The following is an 18,030-nucleotide window of genomic DNA, read 5'->3' on the forward strand; positions in this document are numbered from 1 at the left end:
TCTACTGGTAGTACCTAAAGATTAGTCTTTTGTGATTGATGGATATTTTACATATATGGCTTATCTATCTTCAAAACTGATTGTGTAAATGTGTATTGCATACATTCTTTTTGCCATGATTTAATCGCTGTCACCATTGTGATATTTAGATACTAATAAATTGAGTAAACATTATTTTAGAAATTGTGAAAATGAAAAATGACATTCAAAAATGTCATGCCTTTCATGTGATGAACTTTGAACACTTTTACAAAAATATTTAGAGAGATTATAAGGATAGGGTTAGAGAGTTAGGGATAAAGATTTTCTTTTAATAGTCAACTCAATCTTTTAAAATCTCTCCAGCTGGAAAACAGTAGTGTATAATTGGTTGTATTTCACAAGTCTACTCAACAGTATATTTGTACTGTATATACTGTACTATAATGCCACTCTACCGTTTTGTTTACAGTACTTTGTTATGGTCAACTATTCAATAATTTAAAATATCTCCAACAAGAAAACAAAAGTGAGTAATCGGTTATAACCTACAGTGCATAACATAAGTCTAGATTATATTTGTATATACTATAACGCTGCTCTACCCCCTATTGTTTACAATACATTATTTGTGGAACTGAGTCGATAGCAGAGCTTCCAGCACATCTGATAGTCACATGATTCACACATTTCACACTGGTCACTTATTACAATTGTCTGCTGTATCATATGCATCAATATAAACTGTATATAATCTATAACCTGTACAAGTTTTAGTGAATTATCTAATCGTGGGCTTTGACAGCAGATGAAAGCAGGCAGTAAATGCACCAGTATCTTCAGGGAGTGATACCTCTTCTTACTCAACAAGATGGCTTCCAAGGAGGTTAGTTCTTTTTTTCTTATTTGAATGACCACTGTATTGATATGGGCCAACACCTCCATCTGCTTGTTACTTCAAATGTAATCTTGTACAGTCCAGCCATGTCTTCCTAGACCTGTGCTGAGCGGTCATGAGGGTTTCTCAGGAGGAGCGAGTCACAAAAGTTCAAGGGTCAAATTATGTGCCTGACCCCAAAATCACAAAATGTGTTGTGCGTTGTGACCCCTTGTTTTACCTCCCTCCCTCCATGCATGGTTTTCTGTAGAGCCGCATGACAGCCACACTCCTGACCTCCATACTGGCAGCTGTGTTAGGCTCTCTGCAGATTGGCTACCACACAGGCAATGTCAACGCCCCAGCTAAGGTGAGCAGGACAGAACTTTTATGCGATGCATTGCAACCAGCATACACTCAGTGACCCATGGCCACTGAAATATCCCATATACTGCATAGATTACGTATATACCATACGTCCAGTTGAAGAACAACTGCTCCTGGCCGAAAACAGTTGACTGTAAGTGATGTACAATGCTGACACACACACACACACGCGCACGCGCACGCACACACACACACACACACACACACACACACACACACACACACACACACACACACACACACACACACACACACACACACACACACACACACACACTCACACTCACACTTGTCTTGTTTATTGTAGATCATTGAGCAGTTCTTCAACAACACCTGGAGATCTAGGCATAACCAATCCATGCCAGACCATAGCCTGACTTTCCTGTGGTCACTCTCGGTCAGCATCAAGGACTTTGGAGCCCTGCTGGGGTCCCTAGGGGTCAAATGGCTGGCAGACTCATACGGACGGTACTGACACAATTAGGGGTGTAACAGATAATCAAACTAATTGATTTAATCAATTATAAAAAAGTAATCGATAAATGATAATTTCATAAAATAATCAATTAAAAATTAAATGTGTCAGCTACAGAATATACACTGTAAATATACGGTAGTATGTCTATGTTCCCATTTCTCCTGACAGACGGAACTCCATACTCATTGTGAACGCTATATCTGTGGTGGGAGCCAGTCTGATGTTTGCCTCCAAGTCCAGCGAGTCCTTCGAGGTTCTAATCATGGGGCGCCTGGTGTTCGGCCTATTCTGTGGCCTTGTGATGAGTCTCAACCCCCTCTATATACAGGAGGTGTCCCCCACTAACCTGAGAGGGGCCTTCGCCACCCTCAACCAAGTCTCCTTTGCTACTGGCATCCTCATCGGAATGGTGAGGATGTGTAAAACTTGCTTTTGTTGAGGTATGAGGAGGTATTGGTGAGATTGTGTGTTTTCTTTTTTATAAAAGGGGGACTATATGTTTTACTCAAGTCTGAATACTGTAAGACTACTGTACTTGTCTTGCTGCAATACAAGTGGGCAATACAGAATCTCACTAAATGCTCTAAATTATTTTTGGGTGGTGTAGCCGCCCCTATAAGTGGGGTTGGGACACCTCATTAGTATTAGTTTCCTGTACTGTGATTGGCCCATTAGTAGACCCCTAGCTGTAGTGTGATTGGCTGACTCTATTGGCTGACTCTATTCAGCACTGTGATTTGCTAGCGAGACACATGATGACATTAATAACCTATAAATAGGATTATGCACTTCCAAAAATCCATTTTTTTGGGAAGTGAGCTTCCATCACTATGATGACCACTGTGATGACCACACCGCCCACTTCACACTGGGTGTGATTTTTTTGTTCTTCACAATATGTCTAAGATCACATAAGTAAAGATGAAAGCACTAATATTTATATATAAGAAGCATTTGAGGTATAATAAAGGCTTCTTTCCAGCTGTGGTGTTTCTAATGCTTTTCCTTTTGGAAATGTAATAAAACTCTATAACAGCATAAGCTTTGTTTCTCTGTGTGTCTTTGCTGTAGGTGGTGGGCCTGGAGACCGCGTTGGGTACAGAGCATTACTGGGCCGTGATGCTGTTTCTATCTGTCGTCCCAGCTCTCCTGCAGTACCTCACCCTGCCTCTCTGCCCTGAGAGTCCCCGCTACCTGCTCCTCAACCGGGGCAAAGAGACAGAGGCAGAGGCTGGTGGGTTCTACTGCTTGTGGCATAGATCTTTAATTGTGAAAACGGTATGGATCTACAATGCCGTCATTTACATTTTAGCCACTATTTTTCACAGAGTTACAATAAGTGTAACAGTAATCAAGTTACATATCAGCATTACAAGCAGCCAATAACAAAACATTTCCCTTGAATGTGGAGGAATAATCAATAACAGCGAGGTCCAGCGATAAGACCCAAGCAGAATGCTTTTTTTGCTCATATATTTTGTGGTTACTGAATTGCTACTGTACCACTCAAATTATAATGACACTTGAGTCTAAAAGCCCTGCAAGCATAACCTGATGTCATGCTACTCCTTACTATCGGGTCAACAAAATAAGTAGAGGGAGCAAGATGGTGCACAGAAAATGCTATGGCAATCCGGTCCAACAGTTTTCGAGATATGTTGTTTGGTACCAAAGACACATCACCGTCCTTAGAGCCCCAGTGTTGCTAAAAAAAGTATTTGAACCTGTTCAAATTCTCTGCCTATTGGTTACACTACATAACCTATTGATATCCCGCAGCACTCCTGAGACTGCGAGGCAGCGAAGACAAGATGTTTGCAGAGTTGGAGGAGATGAAAGATGAGGCGGCCCATACCCAAGCTGGGGTTACTATTCAAGAGTTCTTCAAGAAGCGCAGCTACAGGCAGCCAATCATCATTGTTCTTGTTGTCAATCTGGGAAGTCAGCTATCTGGATTTAATGCGGTGAGTCAGTAGGTTGTTTGTGGTTCCACACATGTTCTAAAACGGGTGTCAATAAAGAGATGGGTTGTGCGGATGTACAATGTTTGGGAGAGAAAACTAACAAAAAGAAAACCTTTTCAATTACTTGTTTGCCATCAAACAATAGGCTTAAACACTACAGAGAGCAGACACAGAGATTTATCGAAAGATAATCAAAAGTCTCTTTCACACCTGAATGAAATCTTTGTGTACGTATACACATACACATTTAAGAATCATGCCTGAAGAAGGTCTTGACCAAGATATCTGCGATAAAGATTTCTTTCCTTTATTGAGCAATTGAAGACATGTGTGGGTGTTTTTATTCTTTGTCACAAAAAGGGGACACAAAACCACTTCTTTCTTTCTTTTCTTTGGAAATATTTACCGTGACACATGACTCGGTCACAATGAAATACTATCTTCAGCTACAAGTTTAGGGCTTGTCATACTAATTTCCCTTTCCACTTCACTATAAAAGAAAAATTATCTTATAAAACGTAGATGTGGTTCAAAACAATTCTTGCATGGCGCTGATCTTTGTTTGATGAATATTCACTTGCAGGGTTGTGGTATTTATCTAATGAATTATTCAAACTTTTTCTCCTGAAGCTCAGCACTTCTTCCCGGCTCCCTGTACTCCTTGTGGGCCAGATTTCTGGGGCAACATGTCAGCACGGTTAACTCAGGTCCTAGAATCACAGTGGGAAGGCCCAGTGACCCACTGTGCTCAAAAGAACCTCTCTTCTTTCTCCTCTAGATCATCAATTATTCCACCAGAATGTTCCAGGCAAGATTTGATGAGGCCAAATACTTGACTCTGGGTGTAGGAGCTGTCAATGTGACCTTCACTTTGGTGGCAGTGAGTACAGATTCTACAAGTAAACTTTGATATTAAAAGCCTATTATTCCTGTAATTGTGGTTTGATTATGCAGTAAAAACATACAATAAAATGTGCCGTATTATGAGATGTTAAACAGATGAGGGAATAGAGCGCGAGAAACGTGGGTTTAGCATTGTCTGGACCAGCAGTGGTTTACTCAATTCAAGATGTTGCCAAATTCAACAATTTGACGGGTAAATATTAAGTCAGGGCACAGGTAGGTGAAAACTAGACTCTCTGGCAGAAGAGAACAGATCCAACTATAGTATTGTCAGTTGTGTTAGACATAGTTTCTTCTTAAAGTTATGTAAATACATTGTAAGGATTGGAATAAGGACAATAATACAACCAATATTTCCTTGTGGGTGATATGTAACAGTTTGATTGCAGTTTCAGAAATAACACCTTTCTTACAAACAAAATGTGAGATGATTGACCTGGGTGTTATTCCCCATATCCAGTTCTTCCTGATGGAAAGGGCAGGAAGGAGGAAACTGTTACTGACTGGCTTCATTTCTATAGCAGTATGCAACCTTGTGATGACCATAGTAGATTCTCTCCTGGTAAGCTCATTTTACATCCGTAAACAATGTTGGATGGGGGTTATGGGGGCCCAGTTTGTCTGTTTGTTAGCATGTTGGAGTATCTCCAAAAGGTTATTGGATTGTATTGTATTGTATGAACCTTTGTGGAAAGTTGGTCATGGAGCCAGGAAGAATTGCTTAACTCCACAACAATTGCCCAAAAGGGGGTGTGGTGGTGAGTGTGGCTCCTCACAAACTTCCATACTGATTCATGCAACACACCATGACATTTGTGTGCCTTTCAGCAGACATAAGAGTTTATATCAGTTTACAGCTACATTTTCAGCCCCACCAATCAAACTGGACATTTGCGCCAGTGAACAATCTGAAATATCTTGACAATTGCATAGCATGCATTCTACTGACAATCCTTCTTGTTAGTAAAATGCATTTGTTTATTTAAATCCAATTAACATTCTAAAAGTGGGATGGCCACCATTTGAAATTCATTCACATCTACTCTTAAAATATCAACAGGGCAACAACATTTGAATGGATTATGGTACTTTGTACAGCATGCAAAAGGATGGAATTCTCTGTCCTATTTCCCTTCCTCCACTATGTATAGCAGGGGTGTATGAGAGACAGCCCTTCAATAAACACGCAAGACACCTCCATAACCAAAAATGCAACTCTCTTCTGTGTCCTATTATTCTGAAGTGTGCTAGTATATCCCATTAAAACCGGGAACGCATCAGTGTAACCACCTAAACCATTATTTTATACTCTTTATACAAAAATAGCAGATATAGCAGATATACAAGCTCATAGCGCAGCACCGAGTGCCGTGCTATGAGCTTGTAGATCTGCTATTTCGTGGTGAACAATTGTGGCAAAAATTGTGGCAAAAATTGTGGCAAAAATTGTGGCAAAAATGGTGGAGAAAAATGGTGAACATTTTTCAAATATTTGAATAAATTATTTTTAAAGCGAACATTTGTAACAACGTGTTTTGCTTCTGGGGTGTCCCTGGAACTAAATATGTTGAGATGGGGGTCGGCGGCCAAAAACATATCATTTTGGGTGGTCCTTGACATGAAAAAATACTATTAGATATTATTATTCGACATACGTTTTTCAGAAACCAGTTAGGATTTAGAAGACATTTGTAGATACGTTACCGGATTGAATGGGATATATGACAAAAACCCAAGCCAACTCACAATAACTAACCAAATCACTACATCAACTGTCAAAAGTATAACTCTCTCTCCCCATACAACCTACAGCACCTGGTACCAGAACTACGCAGTCTCCAGGTCCTTGTGGTTTTCTGCCTGATTTCAGCGTATGAGCTGGGCCCAGGGCCCATCTCTTGGTTCATTGCTGCAGAGCTATTCGATCAGCCCAGCAGACCCATTGCCATGGCCTTCACCAGCATGCTCAATTGGGGAGGGAAGTTTTTATTGGCCCTGCTCTTTCCGCCATTGCTGGTAAGTTTGTGCCGCTGGTCTGCTGGCTACAGTATATACAGTAACACTATTGTTGTTCGAGTGAAAATCAGAGTGTCAATATGGGGGATACTCTAAGGATTCAATGTTTTATTTGCTCTTTTCGTTTTCTGAAAAACCTATATTGCTATATCAGAGGTGCTCAAACTTTTTCATGTCAAGGACCCCCAAAATTATGTGTTTGGCCGCAGACCCCCATCTCAAATATTTTCCAGGGACCCCCAGAAGCAAAGATTTGAGTTAAAAATGTTGGCATTAAAAAATATGTATATTCAAAGATTTGCACACATTTTCATGATTTTTCAAAAGTAGCAGATCTACAAGCTCAGCACAAATATGGACATGCCATGATGCCTGACCCATAAATGGAAAGAACTGTGTGTGTGTGTGTGTGTGTGTGTGTGTGTGTGTGTGTGTGTGTGTGTGTGTGTGTGTGTGTGTGTGTGTGTGTGTGTGTGTGTGTGTGTGTGTGTGTGTGTGTGTGTGTGTGTGTGTGTGTGTGTGTGTGTTCTGTTGTTAATGACAACACATGCCCATATATGGAGATCTCCGACGACAGAGAGGGAAAGAGGGTGTGTTGGAGGGAGGGAGAAAGGGAGAGGGGGAGGTTAGAAGGGAGGGATAGTAACGGAGTGACAGTTAAAGGGGGAGAGAGGGAGAGAGGTAGAGAGCCTATTTCACCCATGCAATAACTTGTATGCCAATGATAGCATCCGAATCAGGTGTAACACGCTGGTCAATGTTGTGCAAGCTCGTAACACTTTGCGCCACATTTTCCACTTGTGTATAGATAGATAGATAGAAATAGAATGATTTAACATAAGCCCTTACTCGTAATTTCTTGTAACCCCTCCTATGCCCCTCTTACTGTCCCATACAGAAAGTATGCGGTGCCTATGTGTACCTCCTCTTCATGTCTGTGGCACTGTTTGCATTCGCCTTCACCTGGAGACGCCTCCCGGAGACCAAGGGACGCACCTTTGATGACATTGCAGCAGAATTCAGAGGAGCCGAGGGCATCCCCTTGCACAATAAGCCAGGCTTCAACACTTTTACCTGAATGACCCTTCAGCTTTTGAGCCGGAACCCCCCACCCCCTTCCTCTTCCCCCAAGGATAGAATTTGATATGCTGTATATAGTGTAATGTACAATGAGTGATATACAATGAGTGATATTATGACAGTGACCGTCTTAAATGGGGCCAAAGTGGCCTCACTTCATTTTGTCAGCATTGATGTTCTGAAAATAAGAAATGTTTGACACTGATAATGTATGTTTGACAAGGCATTGTTACTTTTATGTGAAGCCATATTAAACCATTTAAAGTTGTTCTGTATGAGAGCATTTGAACTTCCTACAATTGTTGACCATCCATTGTGTGTGTGTGTCTGGGGGAGACATTATCTGCAACCTGGCCGAAGTAGACTCACCCACATATACTCCTACCCTCTGGATTTTGGTTTCCAACCACAAGCTGATTCTTTCCAAATCATTACTTGTCTGTAAAAACTGGCATATGTTTGATTTGTGTACATTTATAAGACCCTTGTGAAAACCAGGAAATATGTGAAGAAATATTTGATCCAGTATGATTACATCATGCTAGATGATATGAGCTCTGTGATTTATTGTGCTTGCAAGAGAACCAGGGATGGGATAGGAGTGCAACAGAGTTTAGAGTGATGTTTTGGGTTCAAAGCACTAGGGGGTGTACATCAACCATAAATGGAAAACCTCTATTTTTGAGAGCAAGTCACTGATACTAGATTTCCTTTTTTTCTCCTCTTCTTCTTTAATCATTATTTGTTATTTTTCATGGTGAATAGGCCTATTGTTGATACATTATTATTTGCTCTCCATTTTGATTTTCACTAAACACATTTAATCGGAGAAGGGAATTATTCTCTGAGGGAACATAGCTAATAAGTCATTGAACAGTGACGTCTTAATAACAAAACGTAGATCATGTTTATTGTGTTCACAACCAGACAACTGACAGAGTTATGAGAAAAGGTGGGAGATTTCACAGTGAAATCTCAAATGAGCAAACTGAACAAAACGCACAAAAGAGATTTTACTGATCCAATAAAACAGACAAATAGAAATATCTTGAATATTTTCAAAGATCTTTTAACACTGTCATAACATAATGAAACCTGTTAAATGTCATTTGTGATGAGATTCCTCACTGGCTCATGACAACTGCATGCAGATACTGTATGCTCTTGTCACGCGCTGGTAAATTGGGACAGAAGGGCACGTGCTTATGGATTATATCTGACCTCACAGACAGCATCAGGCATTGAGGCTGCGATGTAGACATACCTCACACAAACTGAACAATTAGAGACCATCTGTGACTGCATGCACACAGATACAGGCATGAACTCGCACACTGAAACACATACCTCCTTTCCTCGAATCCACACTTTGTATGCAAAAATGCATCCAGGCACATGCACTCACACGTACATGCACGCCCCCCACACACACTCACACACACACACACACACACACACACACACACACACACACACACACACACACACACACACACACACACACACACACACACACACACACACACACACACACACACACACACACACACACACACAGTAATATACACATTCACCTCCAAAAGCTTTAAAACACTGCCATCTACTGTATTGCAATGTACAGTATGTGAGAAGGTGAAGAGCTTTGGGCATCCATACAGTGAGCAGATCAAATCATACTGTACAGCTGTTAGTGGTTTGAGACCATCTTGTACAATAAAAGTCACAGATTTCATCTCGGACAGCCAATGTGTCCATTAATAGCCACTTACAGTATGTTGTCCGTGAGTACAGAATTGAGCCCCCCCCCCCATCTGCACACTGACTAAACATACAATACATTATGCATAGTTCATGTGTTGTATGTTAAGAAACTTGTGATTTCAAAATTGAATGAATGTATTAAAACTTTGTCATTTACATTGTTATATATGACCACATGAATGAACAGGTGCAACACTGTCTGTTAAAAACTGTTTATTCTGACAAAAGAAAACCTGTTTATACTGGTTATGGTTAAAGGGATACTTCACTTTAGGGCCGGGGACACATTTAAAAAAAATATTAAAAATAAATGAAAAAAGTTATGGAAAATTCATGGCCCCCTCACGCATTAGAGTGTCCTACTAATGTGTGAGGGGGCCATGAATTTTCCATAACTTTTTTCATTTATTTTTAATATTTTTTTTAAATGTGTCCCCGGCCCGAAAGTGAAGTATCCCTTTAAGGTACACCTCTGATTATTTGAGCACAAATGATTTCCTTCATCGTCATGCCTCACAGCCTTATGAGAGCTCCATGGGTAGAGAAGCCAAAAACTGTACTGAAATTAAATTATTGTTACTTTAAAATAATGATTCAAGTAGAAGTCAAATTAGTTATCCAAATAATTACTTGACTAAGAGTAGCAAAGTATCTAGTGAAAAGACCATAGTCAAGTATTGAGTTACTTCATAAGATCTGATTTATTGCTTATGAATAAGAGCATAATTGGAATGTCTAAACTATACAATTATAAATGCTTGTCCAATAGAAATAAGAAAATTATAAAATAGCCATGTGCAAATTAAAATATGGCCTAAACCATATCACTTTAAATAAAACGATACACAGTAATAAATCTGCAAAAGAATAAGTATTTTACCCCCACAAATATACTTGAGTAAAAGTGAAAAGTATGTTGTAAACTATAACTAAAAATGTATCCAAAACATTACTGTCACTGAGTAAATGTAACTCGTTACTACCCACTGCAAGCTCCTACAGACTAGTACATGCATTCTGATCTGACATGCTCAGCAGTTCTACATTGAAACCACCAGCAGACAACCTCATGCTTACCTTGTTGATCATCTCTCTGTTCCACTGCGGTAAATACTAAATATAACTGATGCTGTGATCACAGATAAGTTCTAATTTTATGTAAACAATTACTTTTACAGTTTTTGACATTGTTTTAACTGACAGGACAAGGACTGGAACAGGTATGGCAGACTCCTGCAGTACTAGTGGATCTGGGAAAACCTGTGATTCTTCACTGTAATCAGACAGACGTGCCTAAGAGTGTGATGTCCTGGTACCAAAAGAAAGGAAGGTACAGGAAATAAGCATTCAAATGTATAGTACATTTACCCGTCCTTATTCATTTATTTGGTCCATTGTATTGTTTAAGAATGCTTTGCTGCAATTCTGCATAATAATTTGTGCTGTATTTATGTTTTGAATTCACACAAGTTTTCTTGATGAAAATCTTAACAGTTGTAAAGTGCATTATGTCTTATAACTTAACACTGCATGTGGGTTCTTGTTATCCTTGTACCATTATGTGCCAGTGCTGTATGCACTATGAAACTAGGTAACTTTTGTCTCTGTATCAGTGGCACAGAGACAAATTACTTTCATTGTATTTAGGAAATTACTCATATTCTGACTTTGTACTGAAAACCGTTTTTTTGTTTTTGTACTGTATGTCCCATAGCTCTTTTCACTTGTTGGTGCATTCTTATGGAAAATCAATAACACCAACTGTAGAGCTCCCAGGCTTCAATGGAAGCAGAGTAGACCATACTCTGTATCTGAACATCGGCAAGACCCACAAATCACACAGCACTGTTTACTATTGCAGTGCACAGTCACACACAGTGAAAGCTCCGCATGTGGGGCCCTGACAGAAAACCACCCCTCCAGTCTCATGCACTCAGGCGGAGGGGAGGGACTCACCCATCTGGGAGAAAAGTAGTTGTCTGGTATGGTGGGTTGTAGTTAAACTCAGACGAGAAAAGTTTCAAAGACACTGGTGTGTTCAAAGTCACGCTTGTTCAGTTTCATAAAACCTTGCTACACAATGCCTTCTACTACTACCTCTATCACGTGAAACTAATGCATGACAGCAGGACCATACAGGGCATATTTGAAGGCCACTCCCTAAATTCTTATTATGTTGTGTGGGTCATTTGCTCAAAATACCAGATTTGTGGTATCGTTTTCATGATACAGTATGTTGCCTAGGTCATGCATTGAGGAAGTCTCCTGACCTGATTGATGGTAGTGGAGGGAACAATTCTCAGGACAGCACCAACGTTAATATAATATTTGACCTGGTACGTATAGGCCTGGGGGAGCACTGGAGCTTCTTGTGAATGGATATGTAATGATGACATGATATCCATGGAAAATTACTTCAATATTTGACACTTAACCAAACACTTTGTGCAGAGCACTGACATTGGGCTCTACTTCTGCTGAAAACAAGAAGCCCAATGATTCAGAGTAGTGCATAACCATAGCACAAACTACTCGCAATGCATCTGTGCATTTAATTTCATAATAATACCAAAATAAAACAGTGAAAGTATTAGAGCATGTCTTATGTAGCACTAGGTGACAGGTCACACTATAAAGATGAAAACTAGACTAAGTTTAACAATATTACTATGCTCCAAAGTACTGAATATACAAGAACATTTATAACAGAGTAATTCAAGAGATGTTAAGCTAAGGACATAAAAAGGCATAAGCCACAATAATTTAAAACTATCAGTAACTTTCATTTTTAGACAGTAGGGGGACACAAAATCAAGGACGTGAAGGGGAGGAATAAGTTAAGCTCCCATAAAGAACACCCTCGAGTTTCAATTGTGATGATCTGTCCATTCATTACACCAGTGAACTACTCTCCCCAACAGCCACAGTGTAACAGGACCAAAAGATTTAAAGACTACCTGCCTCACTGTATATCTCAGATTAATCATGCTATTTATGCGCTTCATGATTTGCCTGCTGTGTCTACAATGGATCAATGGTGAGAGGAAAAATATCATCCAGATTTTAATCTTTAATCTAAAGGTCATAAGCAACAGCCTACTAATCACAACAATAGACCAACATTTTTTTAAAACAAATTTGTAAAATAATGTATGCCTAAAATGATCATGTACAATTGATAGTAGACTACACATGAAATTGGTAATAATGTCATGTTCCATCTGGTTTCTTCTACAGGCTCTAATAACACAGTTAAAGCTCCAGTCCAAGCTCCTGCATTTATCATTAAGAAGAATGGGGAATCAGTTGACAGCGAGATTCACTGCTCACACAGCATAACAAATCACGATCTCATTCTCTGGTACAAACAAGATGGACTGAGAGCACTGAAATTACTTGGATTCCTCAATATTGGATTCGACACCATCGAGAAAGATGTGGTCGGCAAAATCAGAATGAATGGAAACGGAAAAAAATCCTCAAATCTCACAATTATGAACCTGACGTTCAACGACAGTGCTGTGTATTTCTGTGCTACCAGTCTGCACAGTGTTACAGACTCTGCTCCACTCTCTACAAAAACCCATCCACCTCCCTAACCACAGCAGCAATAATACCCAAAAGCAGGTGTTCTGGCTTTTATAAAGCAGTTACAGTACCTGGCCTGATTGGGGGAATATGGGGGAATTACCTTCAATGTGTACTGCATTAACAAAAATAAAAACAAAACTAACAAAACTATCTTCCTGATTAACACAACCCTACTGGCTGTGGGCAAATCCACCCTACTGCATTGCAGCATCTTCGACCAATCAGCTTGGTTGGCTGAAAATACCGTAGTAGTGTACTGTATGACAGTAGAAACATGGAATCTGACTGCCTTCACACCTGCTACTAACGTCTATCAGCAAACAGCTGCTAATAGACTAGGATTAGGAACAGGGCTTTGACTTACTATAACATTCAGGTGAACCTTTCTGAGGACACGCTTGCGCGCCACATAGAAGAGTGTGGGTTTTACAAATTGAATGTAAAGCAGGCTAGAGATGATTTCTCACAGTTTTATAGCCCAGATATTGCAATCCAGCTAAATTTTTATTTTAAGATCCTATAGTAGGCCTATCCAGCATTAAGATTTGACATGCTAACTCTTGTCCTCACTTTCAGTGCTACACTGCTTAGCATGAAAGGTATTGTATAACTCTGTTATTATTATTATACATAAAAGAGTAGTTTTTTGCTTTTTGAAATTGTGGAGACAGGAAGCTGAGGCTAAAGAAGGGAAATGATATACAACACAGGGCTTTATGTGGTCGACAAATCTGGTCATCTACTGGCATGCACTTTAATTTTATTGTCATTGTGCCTTTTAGGCCTTTTACAGTAGGTAATGAATCTTCCAACTTGTCATTAACCATTAATTCAAATTCACACAAAATAATGTTATTCCAAATCATATTATTCAAGATGTTTTTCTTGTACCATGTAATGTCTGCAGGCCTTGCTGATGCAAGTGATGTCAACCAGACCACCGTACTGTGGAAAAACAAGGGTGAAAATGCTACCCTGGAATGCAGTCACAGCAAGGGACCTAGCTTCTACCAAATGTACTGGTACAGACAGCTCCCAGGAGAAGGAATGAAACAAGTAGTGTTCACCATATCAGATTCCAAGCCTGAATATCAATCTAGCTTCAGTGAAGAGAAATTCCCTACCACCAAGCCTAATGTGCTCAGTGGAACTTTCACTGTGAAGAATTTGATACCAGAGGACAATGGATTGTATTTCTGTGCCGTGAGTGAACACAGTGATACAGACAAACAGGTTGGCTGAACAAAAACCTCAGTGTGGGTATCATTATTAAAGTTGTCAGAACTCTCTCTCTCATAGAGTGTCCTGTAGGGGAACTTGAGTGTCATTAATACTCAGACTACAGGATCAAACCACATCATTACAATGCTGGGACACTACCTGTTGTCATACCCAATTCAGATACACTTCTTCATATCACCACATAAAACTACTGACTACTGACTGGAGAGTCTGTTGGTCGACCGTCTCTGACTTCCAGGACAGGGACATTATCATGATAAAACATGGTCTACTCCGCTGGTGTATAAACAACTTACTGTCATACTGTAAGTTTAAGTCAAGGGGAGAAAGTGCAAAAGTTGCAAGGGGGAAAAGTTACCAGTATTCTTTTTAAACAAGTGTATAATTCTTGCTCATACTGAATTTCAATGCGCGGCTCATATTGATAGTCATGGCAAGTGATATCATGGCATAGAATTTGTCAAGGGATTTTCAGCAAAAGTCTACTCTGTACTTCACTAATAATAACCAATTATCAATTATGACCAATTATCCAGAACATTGTAGGTCTACGACACACCCACTCATCCTTTGGTGTTTCTGTTACCCTTTTTGCTTTAATTGTACACAGAATTACACCAAAACTGCAGACTCATGGTGCTCCCATACAATATGTTGTGTTTTTAATTGTGTATTATAGAACACACACAACATTGAAAGGGTAGTGAAATTGCAATAAAGATTGGGATATGTGCAAGCAGTAAGCACATAGAAAGTATAATACAGTTGGCTTTGATGAACAATTAAACCACCTGTCGAATGTACAGTAAAGCAAGGAACCTGCTTTGTAGTGCAAATAATAAATAACTACTAGTCTAATGGACTGTAGTTTAACCACTATATATTACAATATATCACTCTCCTTGCAACTACACAAAATATCTATCAGGACTTACCCAATGTTTTCCGTAATATTCCAGATGTTTGAAATTCCAACTCAATCTATTTCCTCAAAAGTGAACTTTCTTAACTTAATTTCACATGGTTTTTGTATGAAATAATTCTGTAAAATGGTTATAATGAGCACTAATCAACACACGCGAGAATGCTTTATAACACGCCCACAACTGAAACTTGCTGTCTTCTTTGCTATTCCCACATGTCCTATCTATAAACCACTATCATTTCTGTGCAGACTGCATTTGAGTAAGACTGCCACCTGTAAGGAACAGGACCTAAACATGATAACATATGTCATCATCATACTCTTTTCAATTCTCTCTATTAAAGGTAAGACTAATTAATTAGTATGATAGGTTGAAATATTTTATTTTTAAGAAAATATATCCAGCAATATTCATAGATAAAGCTTTAAGTAGACTGACATTTTGTAACAATATGTTCCCACAGGTTTGATAGAGGGCATTGATCCACCAGTCACCCAGACTCCTCTACTGTGGAAGAGCAAGGGTGATAATGCTGAAATGAACTGCAGTCACACTAAAGGAATGTCCTATTATCAAATGTACTGGTACAGGCAACTCCTGGGTGAACCGATGAAGCTCATTGTTTTCACAGCAACTGGGCAGATTAGCCATGATTTTGGAGACAACAACAAAGAAAAATATGATGCCACCAAGACTGTAGCTGAAAGCGGCACGTTCACTGTGAAAAATGTGGACCCGAGTGACAACGGCCTGTACTTTTGTGCCGTCTATGAGCACAGTGATGCAGACGACTTGCAGAGCTGCACAAAAACCTTGTGCACCCTCCTCCATCCCAAGTTGTCTGAATCATGAGGATTCTCTTTCTTGTGGACTCTAGGTGAACCCCTAGACCTGTATTAGACACAAGTCAAGTCTCATTCCTGTACAAAGTAGTCTCACATCTTGAAAAACAATGGGCCAGTATCAAAATGTCTGTCAACTTTGCAGAGAAAAACTAACAAATTATGTCAATATTATTCCCATAAAGTAGGCTATATGTCATGGTAAATGTGAAAAATGGGGAATCTATAGATTGAGATTCACCAGAAAAATAGAGACTGGATTTGATTGATATATTGCAGGTTGCAAGTACAGTAGTAGGTGAGGCATTCCAGTTCAGATGGACTGCATTCATGATCATGGTGGCCAGTACTGGTAATGCCAGTTTCCTGAGGAAAGCATCACACTTATAGCCTACACTTACAACAAGTCTCACTTTGGAACGGTGAGGACAACGTTTCGGCCCACAAGACTGTTTCTGAAAGTGGATCTATCACGGTGAAGGACGTGGTAACTCACTAGCATACACAGGCTGATTCAATCCTGCTATGCATGGGAAGAAAAGTCATACATTCTGATCAAAATAAATACACCAAGTTTTCATGAAATGATCCTATGGTAATAAAGCTTGACCTAACTTCAGATCTGAAATAGGAAACAGTGATATTAGCATCAAAATGTGTTTCATTACAGGCAACCGGCAGCATGAGGTCTGTCTGCTGATTCAACTTGTGACGTCTGTGACTCTCTCTCCCCTCCCTCTTCCTAAAGAGAGGAACCCTCTCACCCCTCTCCTCTCTATATACAGTTTGCAGTCCTTCCTCACTGTGCTTTAGTTTGCAGCCATTCAGGGATCATGATTAGACTTCTCATACAATTGGCAGCTCTTCCACTCTGTGTCACAGGTGATACATTAATTCTTGAGAAATACTATAGTAAATCCTAAATGTCTACATTGACCTATCATAGAGGATACAGTAGGTCACTGTTTTTTGTTTCTCTTCAACGAACTTGTCAATTTCTGTTCACAGGGTTATCAACAAATACTTCAGTCCATCAAACCCCCACCAAAATGATACAAAATATTGGAGACAAAGTCCAAATTAACTGCAACCATTCTAACACCAATTTCAATATGATGCAGTGGTACAAAGCGTCTGCAGCCAGCAGCACTATGGCATTAATTGGGTATGCACGTTACTCTAATCCAAGCCTTGAAAAGGATTTTGAAGGTTATTATAATGTGACTGGGGATGGGAGAAGACTATCATCTCTTCACATTCCAAAACTGAGAGGACCTGAGGACACCGCTGTGTACTTTTGTGCTGCTAGCGATGCACTGTGCTGCACATTGCCTCTCTTGTTTGACAAATTCCCATCTCTGATCCACTGAGCTTTAAAGTCACAATCAGTCACCTGCTCCTAACCACTTGAAAAGAAAACGCTCCCCAGTACATTTGATAATCTGACATCTTGCCTACGATGATTCTTGCCAAGTTTTGCTGCAAAAATGAAATATATCGTTAGGGTGCAGTGTTTCCCCACACACCTCTTCAGTTATTGTATGCAGTATATACCGTATGTGCAGTACTGTATATATAAATACATGTGAGTGTGTATGTATATGTATATGTATATGTATATCTATCTCTCCATCTCTTTCTCTCATAATATATATATATATATATATATATATATATATATATATATATATATATATATATATATATGCTGTATATATATATATATATGCTGTATATATGTATATATACACGCACACACACACACACACACACACACACACACACACACACACACACACACACACACACACACACACACACACACACACACACACACACACACACACACACACACACACACACACACACACACACACACACACACACAAATGTCCCTGGGCTGAAAATCCTCAGACAGACCAACCACATGCTGAGATCAATGCAATCTTTAATTCAAGACATCCGTGACAAATACAAGTGAATT

The 18,030-nt window shown here is 39.5% G+C and overlaps 2 protein-coding genes across 3 annotated transcripts in view; both read left to right on the forward strand.

Annotated features, from left to right (window-relative positions):
• Positions 1-1,133: 1,133 nt before the first annotated feature.
• Positions 1,134-7,682, forward strand: slc2a1c (solute carrier family 2 member 1c; the record flags this gene model as incomplete). Its single annotated transcript, XM_080414397.1, has 9 exons — positions 1,134-1,226; positions 1,551-1,711; positions 1,890-2,130; positions 2,793-2,955; positions 3,501-3,685; positions 4,464-4,565; positions 5,049-5,150; positions 6,401-6,604; positions 7,503-7,682. 9 exons carry the CDS (start codon positions 1,134-1,136, stop codon positions 7,680-7,682), a joined length of 1,431 nt encoding a protein of 476 aa, XP_080270523.1.
• A 2,786-nt stretch (positions 7,683-10,468) lies between these two features.
• Positions 10,469-18,030, forward strand: part of LOC308074343 (M1-specific T cell receptor beta chain-like) — a 113,464-nt gene continuing 105,902 nt past the window's right edge. Inside the window, exons 1-4 of one of the 2 annotated variants that reach the window (XM_080413760.1) lie at positions 10,469-10,551; positions 10,649-10,775; positions 11,160-12,482; positions 12,683-12,985. In XM_080413760.1, the coding sequence (XP_080269886.1) occupies positions 12,431-12,482; positions 12,683-12,985 (355 nt within the window). In that variant the 5' untranslated portion in view covers positions 10,469-10,551; positions 10,649-10,775; positions 11,160-12,430. Of the gene's footprint in view, positions 10,552-10,648; positions 10,776-11,159; positions 12,483-12,682; positions 12,986-15,148; positions 15,548-15,667; positions 15,970-18,030 lie in introns of those variants that run through there. The other variant, XR_013932091.1, reaches the window with a different exon arrangement.

This window comes from Gymnoscopelus braueri, assembly GCF_963280865.1.
Source record: "Gymnoscopelus braueri genome assembly, chromosome: 19".
Classification (NCBI taxonomy): domain Eukaryota; kingdom Metazoa; phylum Chordata; class Actinopteri; order Myctophiformes; family Myctophidae; genus Gymnoscopelus; species Gymnoscopelus braueri.